Source organism: Eschrichtius robustus, chromosome 13 (assembly GCF_028021215.1).
Source record: "Eschrichtius robustus isolate mEscRob2 chromosome 13, mEscRob2.pri, whole genome shotgun sequence".
Taxonomy (NCBI): Eukaryota; Metazoa; Chordata; class Mammalia; order Artiodactyla; family Eschrichtiidae; genus Eschrichtius; species Eschrichtius robustus.
Window position 1 is genome coordinate 3261608 of NC_090836.1, and position 27909 is coordinate 3289516.

The following is a 27909-nucleotide window of genomic DNA, read 5'->3' on the forward strand; positions in this document are numbered from 1 at the left end:
GTGGCTCACGGGCCTAGTTGCTCCGCGGCACGTGGGATCTTCCCAGCCCAGGGCTCGAACCCTTGTCCCCTGCATTGGCAGGCAGATTCTCAACCACTGCGCCACCAGGGAAGCCCAGGATCCTATTTTCTTTTTCTTTTTCTTTGGCTGCGCTGCGCTGCACTGCTTGTGCGATCTTAGTTTCCCCCGACCAGGGATGGAATCTCAGCCCTCGGCAATGAGAGTGCGGAGTCCTAACCACTGGACCGCCAGGGAATTCCCAGGATCATATTTTATATAATGAGGAGCGTTTCCTGGAAAAGCATGTCCGAAGTTGGACTCTGCAGACATCTGACAGCCAGAAAATGCCCTCCAGCCTCAGTCTCTTCCTCTTTGTTATCTTAACTTTAACCTTATCCTTACTGCAGCCTCTTCCAATCTCCCTGGTTCATTTAGCTTCTCTGCTGGTATTTGATGAGCACCTCCTATGATCTGGAGACGCAACAGATCTGAGCCAATGTTGGGTGTTTCCTGCTTAGGTTTTGTTTTGTTTTGTTTTAATTATTTATTTATTTATTTATTTATTTATTTATTTATTTATTTTATTTTTGGCTGCGTTGGGTCTTCGTTAGACCCAGGATTGACACAGACAGTGCTGCGGGAACTGACACAGACAAGGCTCCTGTCCATTTCCGAGGGGCACCCCCTGCACTTCCCCAGGGATGAGGGGATGAGGACTCCCCTCCCCCGGCAGGCTGTAGCCTAGCCGCTCCCCTTCACATCCCGCCCCCCTCGGGAGGCCTGTCGCAACACACACGTGTCAGCCCACTAAAGCAAACAGCATTTGGACTGCCGGTCCCTCTGTCGGCAAAACTTGCTAAGTGTCTTTATACGTGATGTTGAGACTGAGAATACAAAGAGAAATAAGACACGATCTGTGTGCTGGAGAAGCTTCTGGTCCAGTGGTGGTTATACCGCTGGAAGTGAGACCCACTCTGCCAGCACCTAAGGAAGATGGGGGAGGAGGGCACAGAGGGTATGGAGGGGTGCAGAGACACCTGAGCCTTATGATACACACAGCAGACACGGCCGGCCCCATGAAACACATTCTCAACATTGCCAGGTCGAGCTGTCTCTGCCCTCTTCCAGCCCCCACTCCCCTCCTACCCCCAACCTCCACCCCGGCATCAAGCTACCTTTGGCCCTGCCCTAGAGAGCCTTCCACCCTGCCTTGCCACCTGAAGCCAGTTAGGTCCCTCTTAGCCTTTCCTTCTAGAGAAGAGTTGTCCAACAGAAATACAATGTGAGCAACATGCAAGATTTTTAAATTTCTAGTAACCGTATTTTTTAAAGTAAAAAAAAAGTGCTCGCTTCAGCAGCACATATACTAAAATTGGAACGATGCAGAGAAGATTAGCGTGGCCCCTGCACAAGGAGGCCATGCAGATTTGTGAAACGTTCCATATTTTTTGGCCTCTATGGGAAAAGAATCTAAAAAAGAGTGGATACGTGTATATGTATAACCAATTCACTTTGCTGTACACCTGAAAAAAACACAATATTGTAAATCAACTATATACTCCAATAAAAAAACTTTTTTTTAACCTTAAAAAAGTAAAAAAAAAGTGAAATTAATTTCAATAATATATTTATTTAACTTGTATCTAAAATATTATCATTTCAACATGTAATCATGTACAAAATTCCTGAGGTCCTTGAAAATATTCTTTTTTTTCATACTAAGTCCTAGAGGTGTACTGTGTATTTTACACTTACACCACATCTCAGTTTGGATGCTAAATTTTTATTGGAAATATATGGCCTATGTTCAGATTTCACAACATTCACATTGAAACGTAAGTTCACATACTCAAATTATCTCACCAATACTTATGTTTTCCAATAACTAAATGGAGAGAGTAACAACTTTTTAATTAATTTTTAGTGAAAATTAAGCACATTAACAGTTCGGTTCCTCAGTTGCACACACAAGCTGCATTTCCAGTGCTTGGACACCCACTTGTGACTAGTGGCTACCAGAGTGTAAGCCTCTGCTGTCTGGGCCCCAGGTCCAACACCCACTTCGGGCTCTCTCCAGTCACCCAGACTTACCCAGACCCTCTGTGCGCACATCTCCATTCAAAGGGGCTCCCCTTCCTACCCACACCCCAGCCTGTGGGAGCCACCCGTGACTCATATGCGTCCCTGCTCCCCTGGCACACTTTCACCTACCTGGTCCTCCTACCAAAATTGTCTCCACGTACAGACATCAGCATATCAGAAAGCCAATTTGCGAAGGCAAATTCAGGATCCGGAGACATATTCCCCCCGCAGATCGGGGGCCCAGGAAATCGGGCCTTGTCCCCCAGTCGCCCCCTGGAGGAGGTGGGACTTCAAAATTTGCTGGGTCAGTGAGACGGAAAGGAGGACAGGGGAGGCATCCAAGCCTGGGTGGTAGGATGGTGGAGAGAAGAGGGGCTCCTCGGGGTGTAAGTGAGGGGCTCGGGGGAGGTACATTTTACGTATGGTTCATTGTGTTGGAATGATTTGGTTGTTAAATAAGCACTTTAAGGGATTATTTTATATTTCATACTTTTAAATTTTTATGAATTAAATTCTTTCCCCCAGTCTGGGTTTTTTCAAGCTTCAGATCTCTGGCCGGAATTGATTTGCATAATCCCACCTCTGAGATTTAGCCCCACCCCTCAGGACCCCCTCCTTGCCTGGTCCAGTGTGGAAGCCTCTCTGCTGGGCATTCACCTTTCCCCGTCTTCCCACTGTGGGCAGCCCCCCTGCTCTGCCCTCCCCCTCCCTGGGAACCCACCCGGCCTCGCTGCCGCTGAGAGGCGGGGATAATCCTCCCTGACTTATTTCAAGGATTAGTCCTGCTGCCCTGTGTGCAGCTCCCACACGGTGGGATTTCAGAGCGGTGGACACCGTGCCAGGAAGGGGGTGCGGCTCCTGAAATGCAGATCCACGCAGGGTGTTGAGCACCAGGCTGTGGGGTCCAGGTTCCTCAGGGCACGTCCTGGCGCGTGGGGTTTAGCAGGAGGACGCAGGCAGCCTGCCAGGCTACGAGCTGGAGAGTCAGAGCCCGAAGCCCTAGGCCCCCGGTCTCTGCCTTGAAACACACACGCGTGCACGCACACACACACACACACAACCAACCTCATCACAACTTTCATAGACTAGGTGGGTCCTTTTGCCTTCGTGGGGACTTTACTCCATAAAAAAAATTAAAAATCATATTTTCTATGTTGGTACACAGATGACTATAGTAATATTATGTATTAAAATATCTTCTTCAATCTGAAGTTCACTGTTCTTCTGATTTTAATGAAAATACGTTCGTGGTCCTCTGAAAGTACTGTGTTGCTGTTGGCCCTGCCTGCGCCCCGCCCTCTGTTCCCAGCCCTGGTCCTTCGAGGCTGCAGAGGAGGCTGGGATTGGGGGTGGCAGGAGAGCTGTAAGGTCCGCAGGTGGGTCATCTTGGACTCAGAGGGAGGCGTGGACTCTCCCTGCCCCCTTCCCTCTGAAAACGGAGAACTTCCTCCGCTGGGAGAGTCAGGTGCTGCCCCAGGAAGGACGAGTTCATGGTTTCACCGAGTCCTTCCTGCCCCCCGAGCCCTCCCCCACCCCCGCCGATGCCACCGATGACAGGTAAGTCTGAGCAAATCTGAGGGAGTCCAATTTTAGCATCAGAAAGGGATGGCTTCTTCCGAGTGCATCGGCCATTAGACTTCAGGCTCAAGTCCCAACTCCCTACTATGACACACGAGACCCTCTTTGGGAGGTGATATAATAGAATGGGTGAGGTGTTTATTAACAGGTGGACCTGGCTGAACTTGGGACAAGTTCTTAAACCTCTCAAACCCTCATCTTCCCCCCAATGTACATAGGAACGACGGGACTATTTTCCTCACCAAATTCTTATAAATATTGTATACATACATGTGCTTTGCACACAGTGAAACTCTATATACTCGTTAGGAAATAGGATTGTTATACAAAGCAAATATACACAGAAGATCTCCCACCTCTTCTCCACAGGTCAGACACCCTATCATAACTGAGATTATAGATGTAGAGTACTAGGTGCATGGCCCGGCACAGAGCAGGAGCTCCAGAAACGGTACCCAGTATTGTGGTCTGGTTCCTACTACTTCTCTAATCTCATCCCCACCTCCCCTCTGCCTTGAACTTCAGCAACACCAAACTGCTTCTGGTCTTGTGTCACGTCCCGCTCCACACCAGCTGCACATTTTCTCGCCTCCTGATCACTGTAGCAGAAGCTGGCTCATCTATAGATAGACTGTACTTCCCAGCCTCCCCTGCACCTAGATGTGGCCATTTGAACAGGGTCTTGCCAGTGGAAGATGAACAAGAGTAATCCATGCTGCTGCCAGGCCTGTTCCATCAAAACTCCCACATGCTCTTCATGTTCTTTCCCTCCCCAACCCCAGAAGCCCCATGGTGAAGGCGGCAGAGCCACAGATGGAGAGAACTCAGGTGCCTGAATTAAAGCATGCAGGAAAGCCATCCATGGATTTGGATGTTCCATTAGTGAGAAGTGATGGAACTGTTTTCAGTTCGTTGCAGCAGCTAGCCTTACCTTAATGAATAGGCTCCTGCCGTCTTGTGTTCATGGAATGCCTATAACCCCACCCTCCTTCCCTGGGGTAACTCCTGCTCATCTTTAAGCTTCATCTCTGGCATTGCATCCTTCAGAAATCCTTCTCTGAGCAAACTTGAACAAAGGTTGGGTGTCTCCAGCAGACACTGCACAGTTGACTACCCTCCTTCTATCCTCTCCTTCCTAATAGAATCCCTATTTTGTTCAGGGAAGTAGTATCCCCAGTTACAAATACTCAACGTCCCAAGACTCCTTTGTAGCTGGCTGCAGTCACCTGGTCCATTCCTGGCCAATAAGATGTAAGAAGAAGTTGCTGGATGGAGATTGTTAGGGAATCTTTCTTAAAAAGAAGAAGATTGGGCTCACATCTGCATTTTACCATTTTGCTTTGTCCTTCCTTTTTTCCCACCTGGAAGTCAGATGCAATGTCCGGAATGGAGCACACATATTACAGCCATAAGGATGAAAGCCACGTGCTAAGGCACAGTAGAAAGAAGAGTCTAGGTTCCTAAAGGTACCACGGATCAGCCCCGTTCTGCTTACCTCCAGTTCTCCTGTAACATGGAAAATGAAATTTCTTTTTTTTTTGTTTTTTAAATTTTTTAAATTACTTTTTATTGGAGTATAGTTGCTTTACAATGTTGTGTTAGTTTCTGCTGTACAGCAAAGTGAATCAGTTATACGTATACATATATCCCCTCTTTTCTGGATTTCCTTCCCATTTAGGTCACCACAGAGCACTGAGTAGAGTTCTCTGTGCTATACAGTAGGTCCTCGTTAGTTATTTATTTTATACATAGTAGTGTATATATGTCAATCCCAATCTCCCAATTCGTCCTACCCCCCCCCCTTCCCCCCTTGGTATCCATAAGTTTGTTCTCTACATCTGTGTCTCTATTTCTGCTTTGCAAATAAGTTCATCTGTACCATTTTTCTAGATTCCACATATGAGCGATATTGTATGATATTTGTTTTTCTCTTTCTGACTTACTTCACTCTGTATGACAGTCTCTAGGTCCATCCACGGCTCTGCAAATGGCACAATTTCGTTCCTTTTTATGGCTGAGTAATATTCCATATACACGGAGAAAACCGTAATTCAAAAAGATACATGCACCCCAATGTTCCTTGCAGCACTATTTACAAGAGCCAGGACGTGGAAGCAACCTAAGCGTCCATCAACAGAGCACTGGATAAAGACGATGTGGTCGATATGAAAATGAAACTTCTAAGGCTTAGAGTCCTGCAGTGAAGTTCCTGTTTGGCACAACTGAACGCGCTCCTACGTGAATGCGGGCCCCAGCTCCCGCTCCCTGGCGCCTGTGCTCCCCGACCTGCCGCTCTCAGAACTCCATCGCACGCTGGCCATCAGCCGCTCCAGGGGCTGTTTCTCTGACTTGTTTGAAGGCACAGAGCAAGCGCTCAATAAACGTGTGCTGAGAGAACAGTGACAAGGGACACTGTTGTGGCTTCCTCATCCTCCTTCTGAAGAAAAAAAAAAGGAATCCCTAGGGGACACACAGAAGAGGCCCTCGGCCAGTGGCCTCCCTGCCCCTTCCAGTTCAGGCTCCACAGCAAGGAGAGTACAGAAGTACAGGACACAGGCTCAGCCCTCGCATGGGTGAGGTCGGGGAATGCAGGATAATCACAACTAGTGCTTGGACAGCACTTCTTATGCCCCAGCATCGTCTTTCAGTTTTGTTTTTTGTTTTTTGTTTTTTAAAGATTGATTGATTGATTGATTGATTGCTATGTTGGGTCTTCGTTTCTGTGCGAGGGCTTTCTCTAGTTGCGGCAAGCGGGGGCCACTCTTCATCGCGGTGCGCGGGCCTCTCACTATCGTGGCCTCTCTTGTTGCGGGGCACAGGCTCCAGACGCGCAGGCTCAGTAGTTGTGGCTCACGGGCCCAGTTGCTCCGCGGCATGTGGGATCTTCCCAGACCAGGGCTCGAACCCGTGTCCCCTGCATTAGCAGGCAGATTCTCAACCACTGCGCCACCAGGGAAGCCCCAGTGTTGTTTTTTAAAGTGAGGTGAAAGCCACATAAAACTGTCTTAAAGTGAACAATTCAGTGACGTTTAGTGCATTCACAATGTCGTGCCACCGCTCTTTCTGTGTGGCTCCAAAACCTTTCATCACCCCCAAAATAAAACCTTATAACTGGGACTTCCCTGGTGGTCCAGTGGTTAAGACCTCGTGCTTCCACTGCATGGGGCACGGGTTCGATCGCTGATCAGGGAACTAAGATCCCCGCATGCTGTGCAGCGTGGCCAAAAATTAGAAAATTAAACCTTATACCCGTTAAGCAGCCATTTCGCATTATCCCTTCCCCTCAGCTCTTGGAAACCACCAATCTGCATTCTCTGTGGATTTTCCTTTTCTGGATGTTTCATATAAATAGCATTACACGCTGGGCTAGCAGAGGCAGGTGGGGCCCCAGTGTCCACATGTTAAGATGACACTTAGCTTTTCTTTATCCAGACTGAGGTCAAAGGTTCCCACTGCAGCTCGAGTGGCTGAGGTGAAATGTCTTTGCAGTCCAGCTCCTAGGAAATCTTTATTTTATTATTATTTTTTTTAATTGATTAATTAATTAGGTTGCACTGGGTCTTAGTTGCAGCAGGCAGGCTCCTTAGTTGCGGCTCCAGGGCTCCTTAGTTGCGGCTCACCAGCTCCTTAGTTGCAGCAGGTGGGCTCCTTAGTTGTGGCATGAGAACTCTTAGTTGTGGCATGCGTGTGGGATCTAGTTCCCTGACCAGGGATGGAAGCCAGGTCCCCTGCATTGGGAGCACAGAGTCTTATCCACTGGACCGCCAGGGAAGTCCCAGGAAATCTTTAAAATTAAGTCTGAGAGGAGCCTGTGACCAGTAGATTTGGTAGAGAACTTTGATGAAGCGTGGGTGAACGGTCTGGAGGGTGAACTGGCTGCTCTGGACTGGGGGTGCTGTCTTGCAGCACTTTTGTGAGAAAACACAGCCAGGTTGGATGTGTGACGTGGGGTATGTGGGCACGTGTCTATGTACAGACAGACATCCTGGAGTCTTTTGTGTTCGAGTACACTTTACAGATCACAGAGCACTTAGATGCCCTTTATCTGCAGCTCTCTAAAGGAGGCAGGGCAAGCACTCTTAACTGCAGTTTATAAATCGGGCAGCTGAGGCCCCATCAGATGACTTGCCCAAGGTCGCACAGAGGATGAGGGGCGGAGCCCCAAGCCTGCGAGCTTTCTGTCCGGATACCTCAAGCTGCTTAGTCATTGCTCAGGTGGAGCGAGGGGGAAATGGGCTTGCAGGTTGTATTAGTCAGAAACAAAATACCATAGGGAGGCTTAAACAGCATAAATTTATTTTTCACAGTTCTGCAGGCTGGAAAGTCCAAGATTAAGGTGCCGGCTGATTTGGTTCCTGGAGAGAGCTCTCTTCCTGATTTGTGATGGCTGCCTTTTCCCTGTGTCCTTAGTGGTAGAGAGTATCCCTTCTCATAAGGGTCCCCATCGTGGGGACCCCACCCTCATGACCTCATCTAACCCTAATTACCTCCAAAAGGCCCTGGCCCAAATACCGTCACACTGGGGATTAGGGTGTTAACGTATTAATTTGGGGCGGGGGGACACATTCAGTCTATAATACAGGTGCAAACCCATCTCTTACCCACCATTGGTGGGAACCATGTGCTACAGCCTGCAAGTCATTGGGGTGTTCAACCTAACTCTCTCCCAGGGACGGACGCGGAGGCGGGGCAGGGAAGGAGGACAAAATTCGGAGAGTATTAGGAAGAGAGTAGGGTGGCCAGATTTAGCAAATAAAAATATAAACACAATTCTGAATTTTAAATAAACAAGGAATGATTTTTTTAGTGTAAATGTGTCCCATGCTTTGTTTGGGACATACTTATACTAAAAAAAATAGAAAACTATTTGGTTTTTTTTCATCTGAAACTCAGATGACATTGGCGTCCTGTATTTTTATCTGGCAACCCTAAAAGAGAGGAGCCATTGGCCTCCATGAGGCAGGCCAATGGACCCCACGAAGGACTATTGCAGGATCTCTGGACAGACGCTTGCTTTATATATTTAACTTTTTAAAAGTCTTTTTTAAAACCATCGAGCTTTTTTTTTCTTGGCGTAACAAAAACGTAACACAAAATTTACCATTTTAACCACTTCTAAATGGACAGTTCGGTGGCATTACATACATTATTACATCGTGGTGCAACCATCACCACTACCAATCTCCAGAACTTTGTCATCATCACAAACTGACATGGCAAAGAAAACCAGAGCCGCACAGTCATTAAAGGGGTAAAAGCAGATTTTATTCAGGACTTTGCAACAGGGGAAAAGAGAGGTCAGTATAGAACAGGGGTCAATTCCAAATACAGCGTGGACAAGTGGGGACTTTTAGCCAAGGAGCCGGATTGGGGGGGATGGAAAATTACTAAGAGGGTTGGGTAATTCTTGGCTAGGATTCTTGCTGCAGGCAGGCAGGTGAGGGATGGGACGTCACCTGGGGACGGGGGAGGGAGGCATTTGGTCAGATAAGAGGGCGGGGTGGGGTGGGGGGAGGTTCTGGTTGAAACGAGTAATAGGATTCTCGCGAAAACTGGGCGACGCAAGTGGAGGCCTAGTTGGAAGAGGATTCAAAGGAGCCCGACTAAAGTGTGGTCCAGGAGAAGACCGTCACGAGCTCTGTACCCGCTAAACAATAACGCCCCCTCCGTAACCGCCGTTCTGGTTCTGTTTGGATCTGACGGCTCTGGACACCTCGCACAGCGTGGACTCCTACAGCCTTTGTCCTTTTGTGTCCGGCATTTATTTATACTTTTTAAGGCGGGGCGGGCACTGGGCGGGCTCTGCGGGGAGCTCGGCCCGCAGATCCCAATCCCAGAAAATCCGGGCTGAAAGGGGTGGCGCAGTCAATCAAGTACGCCGCCGAGCCTGTGGGTGGAGGGGGCGCGGAGGGAGGGGCGGGGCTGCGCGGAGAGGGGCGGGGCTGCGCGCTGAGGGGCGGGGCTGCGCGGGGAGAAGGGGCAGAGGGCGCCGGGGTCGTGCCCGGCGGCAGGGCGAGGAGGCGCTGAGGGGCTGGCGGCGAGCTCCGGCCTGAGGGATCGAGGCGCCGGCGGCTAAGGCCCCTGAGCCGCGGCGCCGAGCGAGCGGAACTGGCGGCTGGAGGCGGGGCCAGAGCTCGGGGCCGGGAGCGCCGGGGAGGCGGAGCGGGCGGAGCGGAAGCGGCGGGCGTCGCGCAGGTGAGGGCGCGGGCCTGGCCGGGACGCGCGGGGCGGGAGCGGGGCCGGTCACAGAGGGGACGGAAGGAGGCGGGAGCGGCTCCGGGGGACGCCGCCGGGCCGGGAGCCGACGCGGGAGGCCCGGGCCCCGTGACTTCCGCCTCGGCCTCCGGCTGGCTGGCCGCCCCGCGGCGCCGCCTGGGCCTCAGTAGGCGGGTCGGGGCCCCCCGCCCCTGTCGGTTCGCGGGGAGGGCCCGGCTCTCGGAACGAGCTGCAGTGGATGCTCAGACCCTCCCTTTGCGGCCACCCCTCCCGGCCCCTGGATGACCCCACACCGCTTTAACCCTGCTTGGGTCCCAGTTGCCTGCAGCCGAGCTGGGTGTCGGGCGTGGGTCGCGGGAGGGATCCCGAGCACTTCGAAATTTATCAACAGCATTGTGAGAGCGGGTTTGCACTGTGTTCACTTTTCTGGGAGAATCCACAGTTTTTACCAGATTCTCTAAGGTAGCGCCGTCCCATAGAAATATTATGCGAGCCACATGTGTGACTTTAAAAGTAAAAGGAAACGGCGAAATTAACTTAGTTATGTGTTTTATTTAGCCCACTGTGTTTAAAATATGCTCATTTCAACATGTAATCTATTTAAAATTTTAATGAGATATTTTACGTTCTTTTTTTACTCGGAAGTTTGAAATTTGGTGTATATTTTACACCTAGACTACATTTCAAGTGCTCAATAGCCCATGTAGCTAGTGGCTCCTATATTGGACGACAGGTCTGAGGCTTTCATTCCTGGCCTGCAGGCTCAAGTCCACACTCCTTGCCATGGTATTCAGTGTTTTTCACAATCCGGCCTTTTTTTTTGCTACTTACCCAAGGATGGTTTCATCCTCATTGCCCAAACCACTTGCCCTTCCCCTACACACCTTTGTTCAACTGTCCCTTCTGCCTGGGGTGCTCTCCCTGCCCTGTCTCCCTGGGACTGGCAGGGAGGTACAGTTTCTGCGGAGAGCTGTTCCTGACTCCCCTGACCCCAGAAGGGGTTTATCACTCACTCCTTCCTCAGTGTCCCCTAGCACTGGATTCATGGCTGAATTAGAGCACTTATGACCTGCTGTTTGTTTTCCACGCTGTCTTCACAGCTACTATAGCGTCCTGTTCATCTTTGTTGTGGTCATGGCCGGCACCTGATAGTTGATGAGCACTTGTCAGCAGACAGAATGAGTAAAATGCTAAACTAAGCTGCACTGTTTCTTAATTCTTGAACAGACCTGCTCCTTCCTCGCTTAGGAGCTTTGTGCCTGTTCTACCCCGTCGTGCATGGACACACACACAGGGTGTGGTGACTGACCATGAGGAATGCATCACAAGATGAGCCCAGAAAGTACCTTCTTTCTGCCTTTTACTCCCTCTCTGTCTTACAGATGGGAAAACTGAGGTACAGAGCTAAGTTAGGACTCCAGGCAGATTTGCATCAGTGTAAATGCAAAGAGGGACTGGGGTGGGGATTTTTGAAAGGCATGCGAGTTCCCAGAGGGTTAGGTTCCTCAGGTGGTGTGGGATCAGCTGGCTCCTCTTTGGTCATTTGTTAGGCGGGAAGAGAAGTGGGGAGGTGAGGAGTTACTCCTGGGCCCTGGTGAGGATTCTCGGCAGGTTCAGGTCTAGGAAGCTGAGGAGCTCACTGCTGGAGAAAAACTTGGAGAGCAGAATGGGCATCTCAGATCAGGAGAAGTGCTGGCCTAGGAAGGGTAGGCAAGAACAAGTTGGGTAGAAGGAAGGGCAGGGGAGGCCAACAGAGGGAGCAGAGGATAAGCTCCAGCTTGCTGAGGAGATTGGCGTGAAGCATGGAGAATAACCACTTCTCAGATGGCAGTGCCATTCTCAGTCTGTAGGATGAGAAATGGAAAGAATCAGAGATTCAGAGGAGGCAAACAACTTACCCCAGGTCACACAGCACTTGAAACTCAAATGAAGCCTCCATGTCACACCCAGCCCCATCCACACCTCTGTTGCAACCAGGGGCCCCAGCGTTGTGCCTAGGAGAGCAGGTCTGGGGCACAGTGCCAGGCCTGCTTAATGTCTTCCTCACTGTCTTCTACCGAAGGGCTGCGATTAGGCCTATTTATAGGGGCTTGGTGCCTTAATATTCTGCCCGATACCTCTCTTGCCAATCAAATCAGTGCCGTCTGCAGTGTGATTGCTGCTTTGGTGGCACCAGGGAGCGGAGTTAATTAAACCCAGTATAAATAGACTGACTCTGCCCCCCTCTTGCAGTTGGAAGGAGTGTTTTTCCTCCTGTCCCCTGCCCCCATGTGCCCCTCCTTCCTCCTGGCCCCCCTTAGCTCTGGCCTGGGAGAGCAGAGCCCGGACATCCTTAACCCTGGAGTCTCCAGCCACTGCCTGTCCTGTCTCGGGAGCAGGTCCTCCGGGGCCGGAGTGAGAAGGATGCTCGAGTCCACATTGTCTGTGCTTTCCCAGACCCAGGTACCGTTTGGCAGTTGACACAGGCAACTTTCCCCCCAAACCCTTCCCTCTTTTTCACTCTGCAGCCAGGGTTTCTTTCTTGTTCATCCAGGCCTTGGAGGTTGAAGTGAGATGAGGTGGGGAAGGGGTGCCTAGCTGGGTTCCAAGCGCCTTCCGGCAGCCAGTCCGTGTTGCACCTCCTCTGAATGCTTCATATCAGTCTCTGGTCCTTAGCAACTTCCCTCCCTCGTTCACCCAACAAGAACACCAGCTCCTGTGAGCTCCCAGCCTCCCACCCAGTGCTGTGTCCACCCGCCCCATGCAGACCGCTGGGCGGGGCGCTGTGTGCCCGTCACCTTGCCCCGTGGCAGGTGGGTGTGCGGGTAGTCCTGATGCTCAGTTCCCACCCCCAGGCACCATGACCCCCACGGGGACCCGGCGTCCACTGGCCGATCAGACCTACGCGGTGCCCCTCATACAGCCAGACCTGCGGCGAGAGGAGGCCATCCAGCAGGTGGCGGATGCCCTGCAGCACCTACAGAAGGTCTCCGGAGACATCTTCAGCAGGTGGGTGCTGCTACCGCCCTCACCTGATCGGGGGCTGCTCCCCGCGCTGGGCAGTCGTCTCTCCAATCCCAGAATGCACCCTCTCAGAGCACCCCTTTTGGTGATTCTTGGTCCTGAGGGCGACCCAGCTGGCTTTCTTGTGCCCAAGGGGCCAGGCTGGGTGCCCAGCTTCTAATGTTATCATAAGAGCTCACTACGTCCTGTCCCTCTTGGCCCCTGGGTTCCCTGTGCATCCGCCCAGCGGTGGTGCAGCTCTCCCAGCTCATGCTGTTCCCCCACTGGGGGGCCCTGTTCCTTCGCTTATTCCCCGCAGTCAGCGAATATTCATCCAGCACTTCTTGTGTGCAGGGCTCTGTGCTACTCTCTTTAGTTACAACAACGACTAAGGCAGCATCTCTGCCCAGCCAGAGGATATACTCCAGGAGCAGAGACAGACTCTAATTGATTAATTGCATGTTAGTTAATTACAATTGTGGGAAAACCTATTTTTAATATTTTTGTAACAACTAATATTTGCGTCACATTAACTGTGTGCCACCACTGACCTGAGTGTATTCACTCATTCAACCCTCTGTCCTGTATACGGGTCCTATCTTTCTCTGGCCATGAGCAAGCTGAGAGGGGCGTAGAGCTTCTCCTTCCTGGGTGCCCACACCGTGCCCCCTGAAGGCTGGAGTATTTGACTGCCTGACTCAGGTCCCTCCCCTAGTCAGGTCTCCCACACCGTCCCCTGCTTGTACCCCAGACCAGGAACCCCGACTGCTGCAGCATGCAGTCTCCTCCCCCACCAACTGGAATTCCACCTCTTCCCAGAAGCCTTCCCCAATGGGGGCATACAGTGGAGTCACTGTCTGCAGCTGGACACAGTCCAAACATTAGATCCACCTGACTTTTGCCGCTGAGTTGCCCACTAATGCACCTGCCTGCCTCAAGCCTATCCCAGATGTAAATGTACCCGAGGGTGGTGCCCCGAAGTAGTTAAGGGGGTTGACTCTGGAGCAGACTTCCTGGGCTCCAATCTGGCTTCCCCATTTGCTTGCTCTGTAACCTCGGGCAAGTTACTTAACCTCGCTAAGTCTCAGTGTTCCCATCTATAAATTGTCAATAATAATGGTACCTTCCTCAGAGAATTGTTGTTAAGATGAAATGAATTGAAACGTGCAAAGGAATTGAAGTGCCTGGCATATAGTAAGCATTCAGTAAATGTTCCTTCCTATGATCTGGTGACATCATCTCTGCTCATTTGCTGCCTATTCTGGCCCTCCATTAGCCTGCTATCAGTAGTTACAGAAAGTGTTAAGTGCCCCTTCTGTGCTAATTTTTGTGCTAAATATGCCCAAGGAACACGTAAGCCAGAGGACACAGGCCTTTAAGAGCCATTGGTCCCAGATTATGGCCACCTCACACCTCGTGATTGAAACGGATGCCAGAAACAATCCATCAGAAATATTTGTGTTTCCTCACCAGGATTGTGCCTGCATGCTTGCCTTTCTGTAAGGGGAGCATTGGATTTTTAGCATACTTTCCTTTCCCTTCCTGGTGTTTGGCACCAGTGGGCATTTTCACGTTCCTCTGCCCCTGGATGGGGTGAGCAGAGGGCAGGACGGCCATCTCATGGGGAGGGAGTGGCAAGTTGGTTGAACATAGGCTCGGCATGGCCCAGGGATGGTAGGATGCTCCCAGGAGCCTGGTACCTGCGTCCAGGCTCCCCTCACCGCTGGGTTCCAGGTCCCACCATTGATCCCCCACCACGTGCCCGGCATTCAGGTCAGAGGGATACTAATGGTGTGTGGCATGGGGTTCCTGTCCTCAGGGACGTCGTCTAGGGTGGGAAAAGAGCCATCTGAGCTGATTCTGAGCCGCGTAGCATGAACTGTGTGAGCTCCTAGGGGCCTAGAGGAGAGAGAGACAACTGGCAGCACATTTATCAGTCAGACTCCCCAGACCAATAAGCAGAAGTAACCAGTTCATAGAGCAGCCTTTGGAGCTGCAGGGCTAAATGCTGTCATCAGGGCCTGGTTTTGCTTTCATCCCATCCCTGCTCGCTGCTTCTGGGTTGGCCCCATTCCCAGACAGGCCTCACTCTTGCAAGGTAACCAGTAGGCCCAGAGTTCATACTCAGGCTCAGGTCCAGCAGGAAAGAATGTCTTCCTCTGCAGCGGCGTTCCCTCGGAAGTCCCGCCCTCCCACTGGCCTGGCCTGGTTCTCATGGCCGTCCCAGAGCCAGTGGCTGGGGTGGCGGGGAGGGTGACACAGCAGCTGGCTCAGACCTTGGTCACATGCCTTACCCCCAGGCCCTGGGTTTAGCCCCACCCAAAGTGCAGGACCGAGCCTGTGGGAGCCATGGCAGCCCCATAGGAAGCAGGCTGCTACAGAACGAGGAGGGAGCAGATGCTAGAGAGGAAAACCAGCGCCTGCTCCCCGAGGTCAGGGAAGGCCTCCTGAAGGAGGGGTGCGAACGGGGCCACTCGGGGTGGGGAACGCCGCCCGAGGGCCCTCCGCTGGGGCCCAGAAATGAGTACCAAAGCCTTGAGGCCTGACTGGAGGGTGGTGCGCCCCGGGCCGCGGGGCCCTGAGTACCTGAGTGCCGCCTGTCCCGAAGGTCCACTCCTTCACTGCAGGACGGGGCTGAAAGTCCGCCCTCCGTGTGTCTGTGCCCTCGGGAGCCCTCCTCTCCCTCTGCTTTGCGTCCCTACAGCGCTGGGGACGGTCCCTGGTGGAAGGAGTGGGCAAGAGGATGTGGCTGAGGGGAGAGCTGGGACATGTGAGTCAGGGCCGGGGGGCTTCGCCCGGCTGGATGGGGCTTTGAGCTCGAGCCCAGGGTTTTGGGAGCCCGGATAGGTTCTTGAGCCGGAAGCGATGGGACAGAAGCGTCTGGGGAAGGTTCATCAGGCAGCCATCCCAGGGGATGAGGAGGGGAGCTGCGCTGTGGGCAGGGAGAGGCTGCGGTCCAGGGGGGCTACAGGCAGGGGGGGCGGATAGGAGACACTGCAAATGGAATAACGACGGGACGAGATGACAGATTGGGAACAGGATGAAGGGGAGGGAGGAGTTGGGGACGACAGGGAGTGGGGAGTGCCGAGCCCCGCCCCCCCATTCTGCAGCAGGGACGCCTCTGTTCTCACGGGCTTTTGCTGCGGGATGGGACCCCAGCTCGGAGCCTCTTCCCTTGAACATGCTCCTCTTGCGAAGGAGAGGCGGCGGGTGACGAAGAAATGCTTGATGTCTCTGCTCCCCACCTCTCCCCCAGCTCAGGCGCAGGCCCAGCCCCTCAGCCCCACCGGAGCCTGTGCCCCCAGGCAGGTGAGCACGTGGAAGGTCAGCGTCCCCAGCCGGTTCCTTCCTCCTGCTCGGCCCGGTGGGCGGAGCCCGCAGAGACAGGATGGCAGGGCCCTTGCAGGCACTGGGACCCGCTCCTTGCAGCCCCTCCCTGGCTTGTCCCCCTGCCTAGCAGACCTGCCCTCACCTGCCCATCATCACCTGGGAGAAGCCCCAGGGTACCTGCCCAGAGACGTCCCCTGCTCCACACGACTTCCATGACGGGCAGAGGGGCAGCAGGAGCAGGGCAGACTGTGACGGGTGTGGGCGGTGGCTGCTGTCGCTTGCCCTCTCCGCGGCCCCAGCCTGGCCACTCGGCCTCTGCGAGGCTTCTTCCCTTCCTCTCTTCTTCCTGTCCTCTTCCTTTCTCCCCTCTTCCCCCCTTCCTCCCTTTCCACCTCCCCACTCTTCCTCCTCCTCCTCACTTCCACCTTCCTCTCCTTGGGCCCTTCCTCATCTCCCCGCTCCCCCCTCTTCTCCCTGCTGAGCGCACCGGGTGCCTTCCAAGGTTAGGAGGCCTCAATCAGCTACCTGCATAATTAGCAGATCATTCTTAATTACCCCAGTGAGTGGAGAAGATAAAGGGGAAAGCAAGAGCTGTTCAGGGGACCGGCTGGGGGGTGCGGGGGGTAGGGCTGGCGAGGGGAGGAGAAGCAGCAGTTAGGCCAGGGGAGTGGCCCTGTCACAGCAGCTGACTGGTGTGATGATTGGAGGGTGTGGCAGCCCTGCTGGGGCCATGGGCCTGCGGCTTCCTAGGAAACCTTCCCATACGGTCATGGGGGTCAGCTTTGGAGGTGGTGGGGACAGGGAGCCCAGGCACTGTCCTGGCCCCCTAGGTGCGTCGTTGACCTTGACCACCTCACACCCCAGGCCCCAGCCAGAGGAGCCCTCTGCACTGCACCCTCCGTGGTGCTCCCTTGCCTTCTCCGTGTCTGCTCAGCACTGCCTGCAGCCCCTCACCCCTCCTGGTCTGTGGGCGGTAAAGGTAAACGTTGACCAAGTTCTTGGGATGCGTCGGCTTGCACAGCTCATGAGACATCCAGTCTCTCACTTTGATCTTTAGAGCAATTCCACGCTGCAGAAGTTACAATTCCTGTTTTTCAGCTGAAGAAGGTGAGACAGAGATCAGTTAAGTGACTGGCTGAAGGCCACGCTGCTGCTGTCCCCAGGTCTTTGGGACGTTGTAGTTGTTCGTCTCCTTGGGAGCAGATGTGTGTTGTCTGACGCATCTCTGTCCCAGGCTCTCAGCAGACTGACTGAGCCAGTTCCTTCCCTGCTGGTGTCCTGGTGACATGCTGTAGGGACGTGGCTCCAGTGATGAGCCTGGAAACTGACCTGCCTGAAGCCAGCCACCAAGCCAGGGGCTCTAGATAAGGAGCGGCAAACAAGTCGCCCTCTTGCCACCAGCCCAGCTCATGGTGGGTGTTGCTAATCAGTCCTGGCTCTTGGTCCCAGCCCCCATGCGGCCCAGCAGGCCTTCCTAACACTGCCGTCCAGGCCGTTGTCACTGCCAGTCGGTAGAGGTGACACACAAATTGAAACCTTCTTCTCACCCTTGGCCTGAGGTGGGGCTGCCTGGGGGCTTTTTTACAAGCCCTTTGTTACAAGCAAGTCGTTACTTCGCCATCCTAGGCTCTTGGATGAGAAGAGAACCCTGGAAATCCCATCTTCCATTCCCCCGTCCCACACAGGAATCTCCCCTGCAGCATCCCTGACAGGTGGGCATCCAGCTGGAATCTGATTGCTTTGCAAAGCCATGCAGCTGTTTACGAGAAAGTTCTCCTTACGCAGAACTGAGGTCTGTTTCCATGTAACTCCTCCCACCGGCTGTAATGCAGCTCATTCTCTGGGGTGACAGAGTAAGTCTAATCGCTTTTCCACCTGACAGCACTTGTGATCTTTCTGATATCTGAAGGGGATTTTCATATTCTCGAAGTCATCTCATCTTTAGCCAGAACATCCTTCAGTTATCTTGTGTGATGTGAGCTTCTCACCATCACCCTCCTCATCACCCTCCTCTAGTTGTTCGTTAGCTTGTCATTTTGTATTCAGCCAGTATGTTACATGTCAGGCATTGTCCCAGGTGCTAGAGATGCAGCTGTGAATCAGACAGACCCTGTGGTCTAGAAGGGACTTCAGAGTCCTCTTAACATGTGGAACCAGTTTGAAGGGGACACGGCTGTGGACGAGGTGGGCGCCTGGCATAGATGAGCTCTGTTTTCTCTGTAGTGCCTCCAGGAGAGTGGACGTTCCCTATTTATTGAAAGAAGGTGGGAAAGATCTCAGGAGCTGTGTGCTCTGAGATCTCACTTCCTTTCCAAGCTGCTTAACGTGCTTTTAGCTCATAGGTAACTGAAACCTCCAGGTCCTCCTTCACCTGAACTCCTGCTAAACCTCCATCCTCTGTGTTTGTACCCTTGACTTTTTAAACCTGAATGCTGAGCTTCACATTCATTCCTTATCAGTTTCATCTTTTCTGGCCTTCTGGGCTTTCAAGATCCCGTGAGTCTTGATTTCGTCGTGCAGACCATTTTTGGGCCTCCCCATTTGATACCCCCAGCTTACTAATCAAGCGTCGCATGAGTGTGCGGCGCCCTGCCAGAGTCCTTCGTGCGAGGCTGAGGTCAGTCCATTCTTCAGCCGTGCCTTTGGGGCACTGTTGTTCTCTGGCTCTGATTTTTCCTAAATGTGCTCTCCTCCGGCCCCCATAGCTCCATCTTGTCCACGGGATTTTGTGAGAAGCCGTCAGAATCCTTGCTGACTCAAGCTGCACTGTGTGTAAGGTTTTCCCCTGATACGCCAGTCTAATAACCTTGTCAAAAAAGAAATCCTATGAATTTAGAACAGTGCTGGCCCCGGGGATCCGCCTCTTCCATTTCAAATTGCTTACGACCCTCTATTTAATAACCCATTCCGGAAATTTGCCCAGATTCATTGTTAAGCTTGATGTTTGTAACTTGGAGAAATCAGATGGAAGACCCAGAGAGAGCCGGCTGTCTGGCTCCAGTTCCGACGTTGCTCCCACCCTCCGTGCCACCTTTGAGTGGAGCGGTTACATAACTGTGAGGTTGCTTCAGCCTCGGGCAGCGTAGGGCTGAGCCTGGAGCCACAGGAGCTGGCCTGTGTGCAAGCAGGGAGACGGGTCTCCCTGCCGGAAAGCTGGGGCTCGGACAGATTGCTGGTTCTGCATCTCTCCCGGAAGGAAACCGTGCCTCTTGTTCTCTGTCTGCCTTGCTGCCCCGCTCAGACCAGCCTGTCAAGGAAAACTAAGCTGGTTTGGGTCCCTGCTCGTAGGCCAGCCCCTGCATCCCCGAGCCCTTGCACACGAGGGGCCAGGAGTAACCAAGGAGACTTCATCAGGGGTGGAGACCCCTGGGTTGTGAAGCTGGCCGATGAGGTGTGTTCTCTGGGGGCTAAAACCTTCTAAAGTTGGTGGGGGTGGTTTAAGAAGGTTGGGCCAGAGTCTTGACTATTCACTTCAACCATTAAAGAAATCCTAGAGTTCCCTGGCCGCGTGGTCTCTGATCCCAGGGACCGCGGCGCTCCTCGGCCATCCACTCACTGTGTCCTCTGGCCATTCCCCGGGAGCTGAGCTTGCAACTCTGCCTCGTCTCTCGTGCCTCGCTGTGTGCTCACTCCTGCCTGGTGAATGTGGAGATGTGACCCCCGCTGTGGTCGTGGAACACGGTGGCCACGGGCAGGTGTCCCTGGAGGTAGGGGAGCGCTCAGGCACAGGACACCCTGGCAGGGGAGCCGGAGTCCCCGTGCAGTGAGGAGTACCTCGTGTTGCTGAATAACGTGAGTGAGGCTCGTGTGCGTTTACCTTTGGGGCACGTGGTGTTAGCCATTCAGTAACTGCAGAGGGAGGCCTGCAGGTGCCAGGCGCTGTTCCAGGCTCTGGGAACAAAGCCCTCAGCCTAGGAGTGCACAGGAGACGCGTGGTGACAGGTGGCTCTGTGTAACGGAAGAACCGGCTGGGGGTTGGAAAGTGGCAGGTGCAGCTTTAGATTCCGTGGTCGGGGAGGCTTCGGCGGGGGGCTCAGTGAAGTGAGGGACCAGCCATGTGGGTATCCGAGGAGACGGCAGAGGCCACACGACAAGGCGATGTGTGGCGTGTTCAGGGAATGTAGCAGGGCGCCGTAATCTGGGGAGGGGGCAGTGGCAGCCCCTAGGCAGCCCAACCACAACCATGAGAACCCCGGTGGGGACTTGGATTTACCAAAAGCTGTGCCGGGCAGTTCCTTGTGGACAGCTCCAGGACTTGAATTCAGGCCCAGCCTTGCCTGTCACTCAGCCTTGCTGAGCTCTGGTTTCCTCCATGTAAGTCATAACGATTCTGCCTCTGCTCACCTGGGCCTGAGGCTGAGAACCCCGGCAGGCAGGAACCACGTCCCTTCAGGTGGCACGTACAGGTGCCAACTTGGGGCCAAGGTGATTGCCCATCCCTACCCAGAGCTCCAAGGAACTTAATACAGTCCGTTGCTAGACGCTTCAGGTTGGATGGTCCTGGTAGAGGTCACCTGGGCAGTTCTAAGATCGGGCCTGACAGCAGGTATTGCTGTGTTTTAAGAGCCCTCACCAGAGGACCTCCATGGCGGTCCAGTGGTTAGGACTCCGCGCTCCCACTGCAGGAGATGCAGGTTCGATCCCTGGTCGGGGAACTAAGATCCCGCGTGCCTTGTTTTGGGGCACCGCCAAAACAAACACACGCAAACACAAACAAAAATTTAGTCAAAGAGCCCTTACCCGAGCCCCTGGCTTCGCAGGTTTGCCGTTAAAAGCAGAAGGGTTGCAGGAGGCTGCAGGAGCTTGGGGAGCAGCCTTCAGCCCCTGTGACTTTTTTTTCCGGTGGCAGGATCTCCCAGCGAGTAGAGCTCAGCCGGAGCCAGCTGCAGGCCATTGGGGAGAGGGTCTCCTTGGCCCAGGCCAAGATTGAGAAGATCAAGGGCAGCAAGAAAGCCATCAAGGTAGCGTATGTGGCCCTGTCCCTCTGGCTGGTCGGCAGTCCCAGAAATCCCATTCTCTCCCCTCTCCCCATGCCTCTGAGGCTGCCAGCTCCCTGCTCCAGCCACACGGCAAGCTTTCCTCCTGCCCAGGATGCCTCCCCCCGCCCACACCTAGGCTGTCTGGAGCTCCTCAGGCCCCCTGAGGAAGTGCTCAGACTCCCCGTGTACACAGGTGTTCTCCAGTGCCAAGTACCCTGCTCCGGAGCGCCTGCAGGAGTACAGCTCCATCTTCACGGGGGCCCAGGACCCTGGCCTGCAGAGGCGTGCCCGCCACAGGGTCCAGAGCAAGCACCGTCCCCTGGACGAGCTAGCCCTACAGGTCTGACGGGGGTGACCTGGGCACTGGGGAGGAACTGAGGCCCATCCCAGGGTTCTGTCCCCCAGGAGGAGTCTGACTGCGGTGGGGGAGGTCGCTCTGCCCTGGCGCTGAAACCACCGTCCCTCGGTCATTTCCCATCGCCCCACCCCAGGAGAAGCTGAAGTACTTCCCCGTGTGTGTGAGCACCAAGCCGGAGCCTGAGGATGAGGCCGAGGAGGGGCTGGGGGGTCTCCCCAGCAACATCAGCTCTGTCAGCTCCTTGCTGCTCTTCAACACCACGGAGAACCTGTAAGGGCGGGGTGGGGCGGGGCCGGGGGCGGGGTTGGCCTGGCTTGGTGGGGGGGCCGGGGGGGGCCAGGGGCACCAGACTTGGCTGCAGCAGAAGTCTGCAACCCGGGAGCCAGGAGGCTCCTGACCAGTTGGTTCTGTCTGGTAAGGCCTGGGAGGCCGTGGTACAAACTAATTGTGGCCCCGATGAAGAAGGAAAGGTGGTCCAGACCACGGGCCTAGAACAGAGGCCGGATTGCCTGACCTCCACCCCTCCTCTGTAGGTACAAAAAGTATGTCTTCCTGGACCCCCTGGCTGGTGCCGTAACAAAGACCCATGTGATGCTGGGGGCGGAGACGGAGGAGAAGCTGTTCGATGCGCCGTTGTCCATCAGCAAGAGAGAGCAGCTGGAGCGGCAGGTGGAGAGAAGAGCTGCTCGGGTGGGGGAGGGGAAGGGGGGGGAGGCGTGGTCCTGCCGAGCCCTCACCCCGGGGCCGGCTATAGCGGGGACGCGCGAGGGTCTGCCGAGCCCTCACCCCGGCCGGCTGTAGTGGGGACGCGCGAGGCCGCTGGCTGCCCGAGGCCCACCACATCCCCCAATCCCACAGGTCCCAGAGAACTACTTCTATGTGCCCGACCTGGGCCAAGTGCCTGAGATCGATGTGCCGTCCTACCTGCCCGACCTGCCGGGCGTGGCCGACGACCTCATGTACAGTGCGGATCTAGGCCCCGGCATTGCCCCGTCGGCCCCTGGCACCATTCCAGAGCTGCCTGCCTTCCACACGGAGGTGGCTGAGCCTTTCAAGCCCGGTGAGCCGAGAGCTGGGAACGGACTTGGGCGGGAGCACCCCTGCTTGGCCACTTTCGTCCGCAGGCACCTTCTCACGCTTTTCCCACCTAGAAGATGGGGTGCTGGCAGTACCCCCGCCGCCGCCGCCGCCGCCGCCGCCAGCTCCGGCCCTGCTGGTCAGCGCCCTCCCACCTCCGCCCCCAGCCCAGACCGTGGCCCCGCTGGGCCAGCCAGCCAGGGAGGATGACAGCGGTGGCGCGTCTCCTTCAGGTAGCAGCGGCACGGGGCCCGCGGGGCGTGGAGGGGGCTCTGCTTCCTCTGAGGGTGCCCCTCATTTCTGGGTCCCTGAAGGATTTTCTGTAGCTTATTAGTTAAGTGGTCATAAATGCTAGATTTTCAGAGTAGTTCTAATTTCAAAATCTTGTTCTACTGGGTTCATAACATAGCAGTTTCAAACCGTGTCTGTGGAGCCTGGACAGGGGGAGCCGTGGGCCCCCCATTCCCCCTTAAACCAACGGGGAAAAGGGGGCAACTAATAGACATAGAAAACTACAGCAACAAAGTACCCACGTGGCCCTTAAGTTATAGGATTTCAGTTTTACTCCTGTATCTCCCGGTCCATCTCCAGCACCCAGAAGTGGCACAGAAATCCCCTGTTGGCTCCTGTGTTAAGTTCAGACACTCAGCACACTGGTGATTCCCAGGGTCCACCTGTGCAGCGTGGCACCTAAAGCAGGTGGGGCTGGAGACGGACCGGCCGAGCCCGGGCGGATGCAGGCAGCGTCCAGGCCCCTAGTCTCCCGAGGCGCCGCCTCACCGAGGAAGGAGCCCTTCCTCAGACACCGCCCAGGGCCGCCTCTGGGCCGCACAGCCAGGCCCTGCCTGAGCAGCCTCTCCTCCTTGCACCCTTCCCACCCCAGTCCAGGGAGCGCCCAAGGAAGTGGTTGAGCCCTCCAGTGGCCGGGCCACTCTGCTGGAGTCCATCCGCCAGGCCGGGGGCATCGGCAAGGCCAAGCTCCGCAGCGTCAAGGAGCGCAAGCTGGAGAAGAAGAAGCAGAAGCAGCAGGAGCAAGGTGGGGCCGGACCCACTGCAGGAGGGGCTCTCGGCCCTGCTGTCCCCAGGGGCGTGCGGGCTGCCCCGGTGGCCGTCCTCCTGCCCGGGCCACGGGCTCCTTCCTGCTCTTGGGGCCTGCTTGGTGGAACTTTCCTCTCTACGCCTGTAGGGGGCAGAGCCTCGGCCACTCGAACTGCAAGAGCCTTCTTAGACTCTGCCAGTTGTCCAGGAAACGGTCAGGGACCTGGGGTATTTGTAGGGACGGAGACCTGGCTAAGTCCTGCTTCTCTAGGCCTCTGAGACTCTGGATTACGTCAGCTGGGAATCCCCATCGCTGACATAAATACCACACCTGGGCCCAAAGCAGCAATGCCCTGGGAGTCCGGTCCTGAGTTTCGAGTCCCAGCTCTGCTTCTGAGCTTTGCACTGTGACCCCCAAGCAAATTGCCTCATTTCTCTGGGCCAGATTCCTCATCTGTCCAGCGAGGCTGCTCGTCTGCCCTTGTCTCTCTCACAGGGTAGCTGTGACTCTTGCTGCTCAGAGGTTACCTGTGTTCTTATGAGCACTGACCAAAGCTCCAAGAGCTGTGGTGACACGTGGCCACGGAGGGTCCGGGTGCATTGACAGCACAGAGGACACTGATGATGATGGAGCCCTGCGGGTGTGAGGCAGGCTCCATCTGGTCCACCCTTGGTCCCTTCATCTTCTCCCCATGGCTTTCCTATTGCAGTGAGAGCCACCAGCCAAGGTGGAGACCTGATGTCGGATCTCTTCAACAAGCTGGCCATGAGGCGCAAAGGTAGGAAGCAGAACGCCGGCTGCCTCCCTGGCTGAGGTCGTCCACATCCTTTTTTTTTTTTCTCACTGTTTGTTTCAAGTCTCCAGAGCCCGGGTGGACTGGTGCCCCAAACCAGCCCCTCACCTTTCACCTTTGCCCTCGCAGGTATCTCCGGGAAAGGACCCGGGCCGGGGGCCAGCGAGGGGCCGGGAGGGGCCTTTGCCCGCATGTCGGACTCCATCCCGCCTCTGCCGCCCCTGCAGCCGGCCCCGGGCGAGGAGGACGAGGACGACTGGGAGTCCTAGGGGCTCGCTCCGCCTTCACCACGGACAGGCCCCCGGGAGGGACGGGGTCGCGGAGGACCGTCCAGCTCTGTCACCTGGAGCTGCTTCGGGGGCCGCTCTCTGCCTGGGCCTCACCCACCCCCTTCGCCAGCACGTGTGCCTTTTCCCTAGAGACGCTTTGCGGCGAAACAGTACGTGAGTCAATAAAGAAGTATGACGCAAGAACCGAGCATAAACCAACAGCGCCCTTTTAATTAAGAGACCACAGCGGCACAAGACGCAGATGATGTCCCTCCAGGCCGGGTCTCAGGCGGCGGGGTCAGGGAGAGGTGCGGTCAGCAGGGGCCGGCGGAGGGAGGGACGTTTCCACACAGGAAAACATGTCTCAGTGACAGACAGGGGGTCGCTAAAAATAGCCTCGCTGAGAGCCTGATGGCCCTCGGCGTAATTGCTGATGTCAGGGGAAGAGGCATCTTGGCGTGGGCTCCTCCGGTGGTGCTGGAGAGGGAGGGAGGGGCCCCTGCCTGGGAAGACCTGGAGCCGAGCCGGGAAGCTGATCCCGCTGCAGGGCCAGGAGCCGCTTAGGGACCAGCCTGCGGGAAGAAGTGCGGCCAGCGGGCGGGAGCGGGGAGCAGTTCTTAGCAACTCAGAGCAAGACGGTGGTTAGGGTGAGCAGAAGCCCCGGGGGGTGCTCTTAGTTCCCGAGAGAGGGTGAAAGGCCTAGAACAGCTACTTTTAGTGAGAAAGGAGAGAGAGAGAGAGAGAGAGAGAGAGGGAGGGAGGGAGGGAGGGCCTGCCCCACCTCACCTCTAAGAATGTGGATACTGAGAAGCAAGCAAGGGCGGAGATGCTGCGGCCCCCACAGCCGCTCACAAAGGCCGGCCAGGAATCAGGTCAGGGAGCTGGACTCCGGGCCATGCCGAGTGGAAGACAGGCTCAATTCCAGGGAGGGCAGCTGCCCTGGGACGGGCCCAGGAATGGCGGGGCACTGTTCCTTCAGGATCAGCCTCATTTTCTCCTGCTGGCTTCTCCACCTATTCCTAGGTCCTGGCAGCCCACTGATTCCAAAAGGGGGCTACCGTGCTCGCCACCTGGGTTTCACCTTCTTAGGCAGGATCGCTGCAGACCAGGCCCAAGACAACATTTCTAGTGGGCAGGGCGAAAGGAGGGCCTGGTGACCAGGCCGTGGTGCAGCCATCTGTCAGGAAGAGCCAGACCTCTCTCGATGAAACTGCGGAGAGAGGGAAAGACAGGGAGACGCCAGCTCGGGGGTGGGGTGGGGTGGGGTGGGGCTGGGGGGTGGAAGGTTCCGGGGATGAGAGAGAAAGGCAGGACTGACCTTCCGCAGAGCAGCAAAGGCAGGGCCAAAGGTGGCTTTGACCTGCACGCGGTCCCGGATCCAGGCCGGCAGCTTTGCCAGGATAGGAGGGCGGGCGTAGCGCTGGTCCAGGAGCACGATGCTGGCAAAATCCTTCTGGTGCCTGATGGCCCTGCCTGGATGGGGACAGAGGTTGGGGCTCTGAGTTAAACCTGCCTCCCCCCACAGTGCGTTTCTACCGTGTCCCCTCCCCTCGCTCAGCCCTCGGGCTGGAGAGATGGCAGGCGAAATCCCTCCTTCCTGTGGCCTCACTCTCCAGCCATCCATCTCGCCAGCAGGATCAGCCCCAGGCTCACCTATGGATTGGTTGACAGCCTTCATGCACAGGTTCTCCACCAACGCCTTCCCAGGGGGCACCTGGCCCGGGGCTCGGGGCTGGGAAGGGCAAAGGAGATGACCCGTCAGAGTGGATTCTTGCCTCCTCCTAGTGTTCTCAGCGACAGTGACACAGCCGGGCTCTGGAGCGGGACCTGTGGGCCTCATGGGCACAGCAGCCGATACGATAGGTGATGGCACGGAGAAGCTCAGGGGGTGTCGAGGGGCGTCCCATCGCTCTGGAGCAAACGGGACACACACGTCCCGGGGCAAGGGGAAGTCACAGCCGTGGGGCGCCCCCTCCCCTCGTCCGCCGAGGCACTGGCGGTACTCACGAGGGTCTGGTCCAGGTAAGCCATCTTCTCCTGCAGCTCTGCAGACCTGACGCTGGGGAAGGGCATGCCCACCATGACCACACACCTAGGGCGGAGGCACACGTGAGCAGGCAGCTGGGCGGTGCCCAGGCCCACGACAAGGGGCCCGTCCTCACCCACACCTCCACTTCCTTCCGCCTTTCCCTCCCCTCGTCCCTACCACCTGGAGAGGGGTTTTCTCAGCAGAGATATCCAGTCTAGACCAAGGAACTGAGTCCTGATCAAGTTAGGGGCTGCCTGATTTTCCACCTGGCCCCAAAGGGCCAAATCCAGAGTTGTTGCATCCGTGCGCCTCGCGGGTGACGACCTGAGTAGTCAGCCCGGGTGTGGACTCAGAAGGCGCCAGACGGGTGGGTGTCAGAGCCGCGGGAGATGAGAAGCCCACCCCTTACCGGCCAAGGTTGTCAGAGAAGTTGATGCCTTCACTCATCTTTCCTCCGACCACGGAGAGCATCAGGGCCCCTGTCACCGTGCCCCCTGCCTGGCCACAGTGCTGCAGGAAACACCCAGCCCAGAGCTGCAGAGCCAGAGCGTGGATGCCAACCGCGGTGTTTTCAGCTGCCAGCGCCACGTGCCCTTTGCCACCTCTTACCTTAACGCACCTGGAATACTCGAGCAGCACCTGCTCCACCTGGTTCACTCTCTTGGGCTCCTGAAATATCTGAAGGCGAACATATAATGTCTCCCAGAAAAGGGTTTCAGAACGCCTGGGTCTTGGGTCGCTCTTGGCCTTATGTCTTCCAGACTGGGGACTGGAGAAGCCCACAGGGCCAGGGCCCCTGGGGAGATCCCCTGGATGGTTATCAGGGATTGGAAGTGGGGGTAAGGAACTAGCGGAAGCCCCCGCACACAAGAAATCCCAGGAGGAGCTCTGGGTGCCACCGTCCTCTCAAGTGGGAAGTCCAGCTGAGCAGTCACTCACCTTTTTCCTGACAGCCAGGCGGGCCAGCAGGCCACTCTTGTCCCAGTGGGCATGGACCTGGCGTTGGTACTCATAGGAGGGGAAGAAACAGACCACCCCTCCCGGCACCACGTTGCACAGGTTACAAAGGATGCGACCCGTCTCATCCATCTAGGGAGGGAAGACAAGGAACCCACCACGGAGCCATTCCTGAAGCCCCCCAAAAAGGCTCAAAGCCAAGTACAGCGACCCACGGGTG

General features: G+C 55.5%; 2 protein-coding genes and 1 non-coding gene across 5 annotated transcripts in view; 2 read left to right on the plus strand and 1 right to left on the minus strand.

Moving 5' to 3' along the window:
- The first annotated feature begins 1342 nt into the window (after nucleotides 1-1342).
- On the plus strand, nucleotides 1343-1449 carry LOC137776040 (U6 spliceosomal RNA). Its single transcript, XR_011076162.1, has one exon. It is a non-coding gene; the product is annotated as a U6 spliceosomal RNA (small nuclear RNA).
- An 8185-nt stretch (nucleotides 1450-9634) lies between these two features.
- Nucleotides 9635-24907, plus strand: WASHC1 (WASH complex subunit 1). Of its 2 annotated transcripts, none has more exons than XM_068561389.1 (11): nucleotides 9635-9855; nucleotides 12711-12864; nucleotides 21038-21149; nucleotides 21361-21507; nucleotides 21659-21795; nucleotides 22059-22194; nucleotides 22384-22585; nucleotides 22677-22835; nucleotides 23486-23638; nucleotides 24351-24419; nucleotides 24564-24907. In XM_068561389.1, exons 2-11 carry the CDS (start codon nucleotides 12716-12718, stop codon nucleotides 24701-24703), a joined length of 1404 nt encoding a protein of 467 aa, XP_068417490.1. In that variant the 5' UTR covers nucleotides 9635-9855; nucleotides 12711-12715; the 3' UTR covers nucleotides 24704-24907. The 2 variants fall into 2 exon arrangements, with proteins under 2 accessions (XP_068417490.1, XP_068417491.1); XM_068561390.1 differs by having other exon boundaries at nucleotides 22680-22835.
- Nucleotides 24908-25779: 872 nt separating this feature from the next.
- Nucleotides 25780-27909, minus strand: part of DDX11 (DEAD/H-box helicase 11) — a 35199-nt gene continuing 33069 nt past the window's right edge. Inside the window, exons 21-27 of one of the 2 annotated variants that reach the window (XM_068561387.1) lie at nucleotides 27672-27821; nucleotides 27342-27410; nucleotides 27142-27242; nucleotides 26711-26795; nucleotides 26357-26435; nucleotides 26022-26176; nucleotides 25780-25913 (exon numbers count right to left, since the gene is read on the minus strand). In XM_068561387.1, coding sequence (XP_068417488.1) covers nucleotides 25884-25913; nucleotides 26022-26176; nucleotides 26357-26435; nucleotides 26711-26795; nucleotides 27142-27242; nucleotides 27342-27410; nucleotides 27672-27821 — 669 coding nt within the window. In that variant the 3' untranslated portion in view covers nucleotides 25780-25883. The other variant, XM_068561388.1, reaches the window with a different exon arrangement.

Excerpts from the sequence above, each read along its gene's own strand:
- WASHC1 (XM_068561389.1), top strand. The coding sequence starts at position 12,716 with ATGACCCCCACGGGGACCCGGCGTCCACTGGCCGATCAGACCTACGCG. Across the intron at positions 22,195-22,383 it reads GAGAGCAGCTGGAGCGGCAG|GTCCCAGAGAACTACTTCTA; the intron begins GTGGAGAGAAGA and ends CCAATCCCACAG. Across the intron at positions 22,836-23,485 it reads CGGTGGCGCGTCTCCTTCAG|TCCAGGGAGCGCCCAAGGAA; the intron begins GTAGCAGCGGCA and ends TTCCCACCCCAG.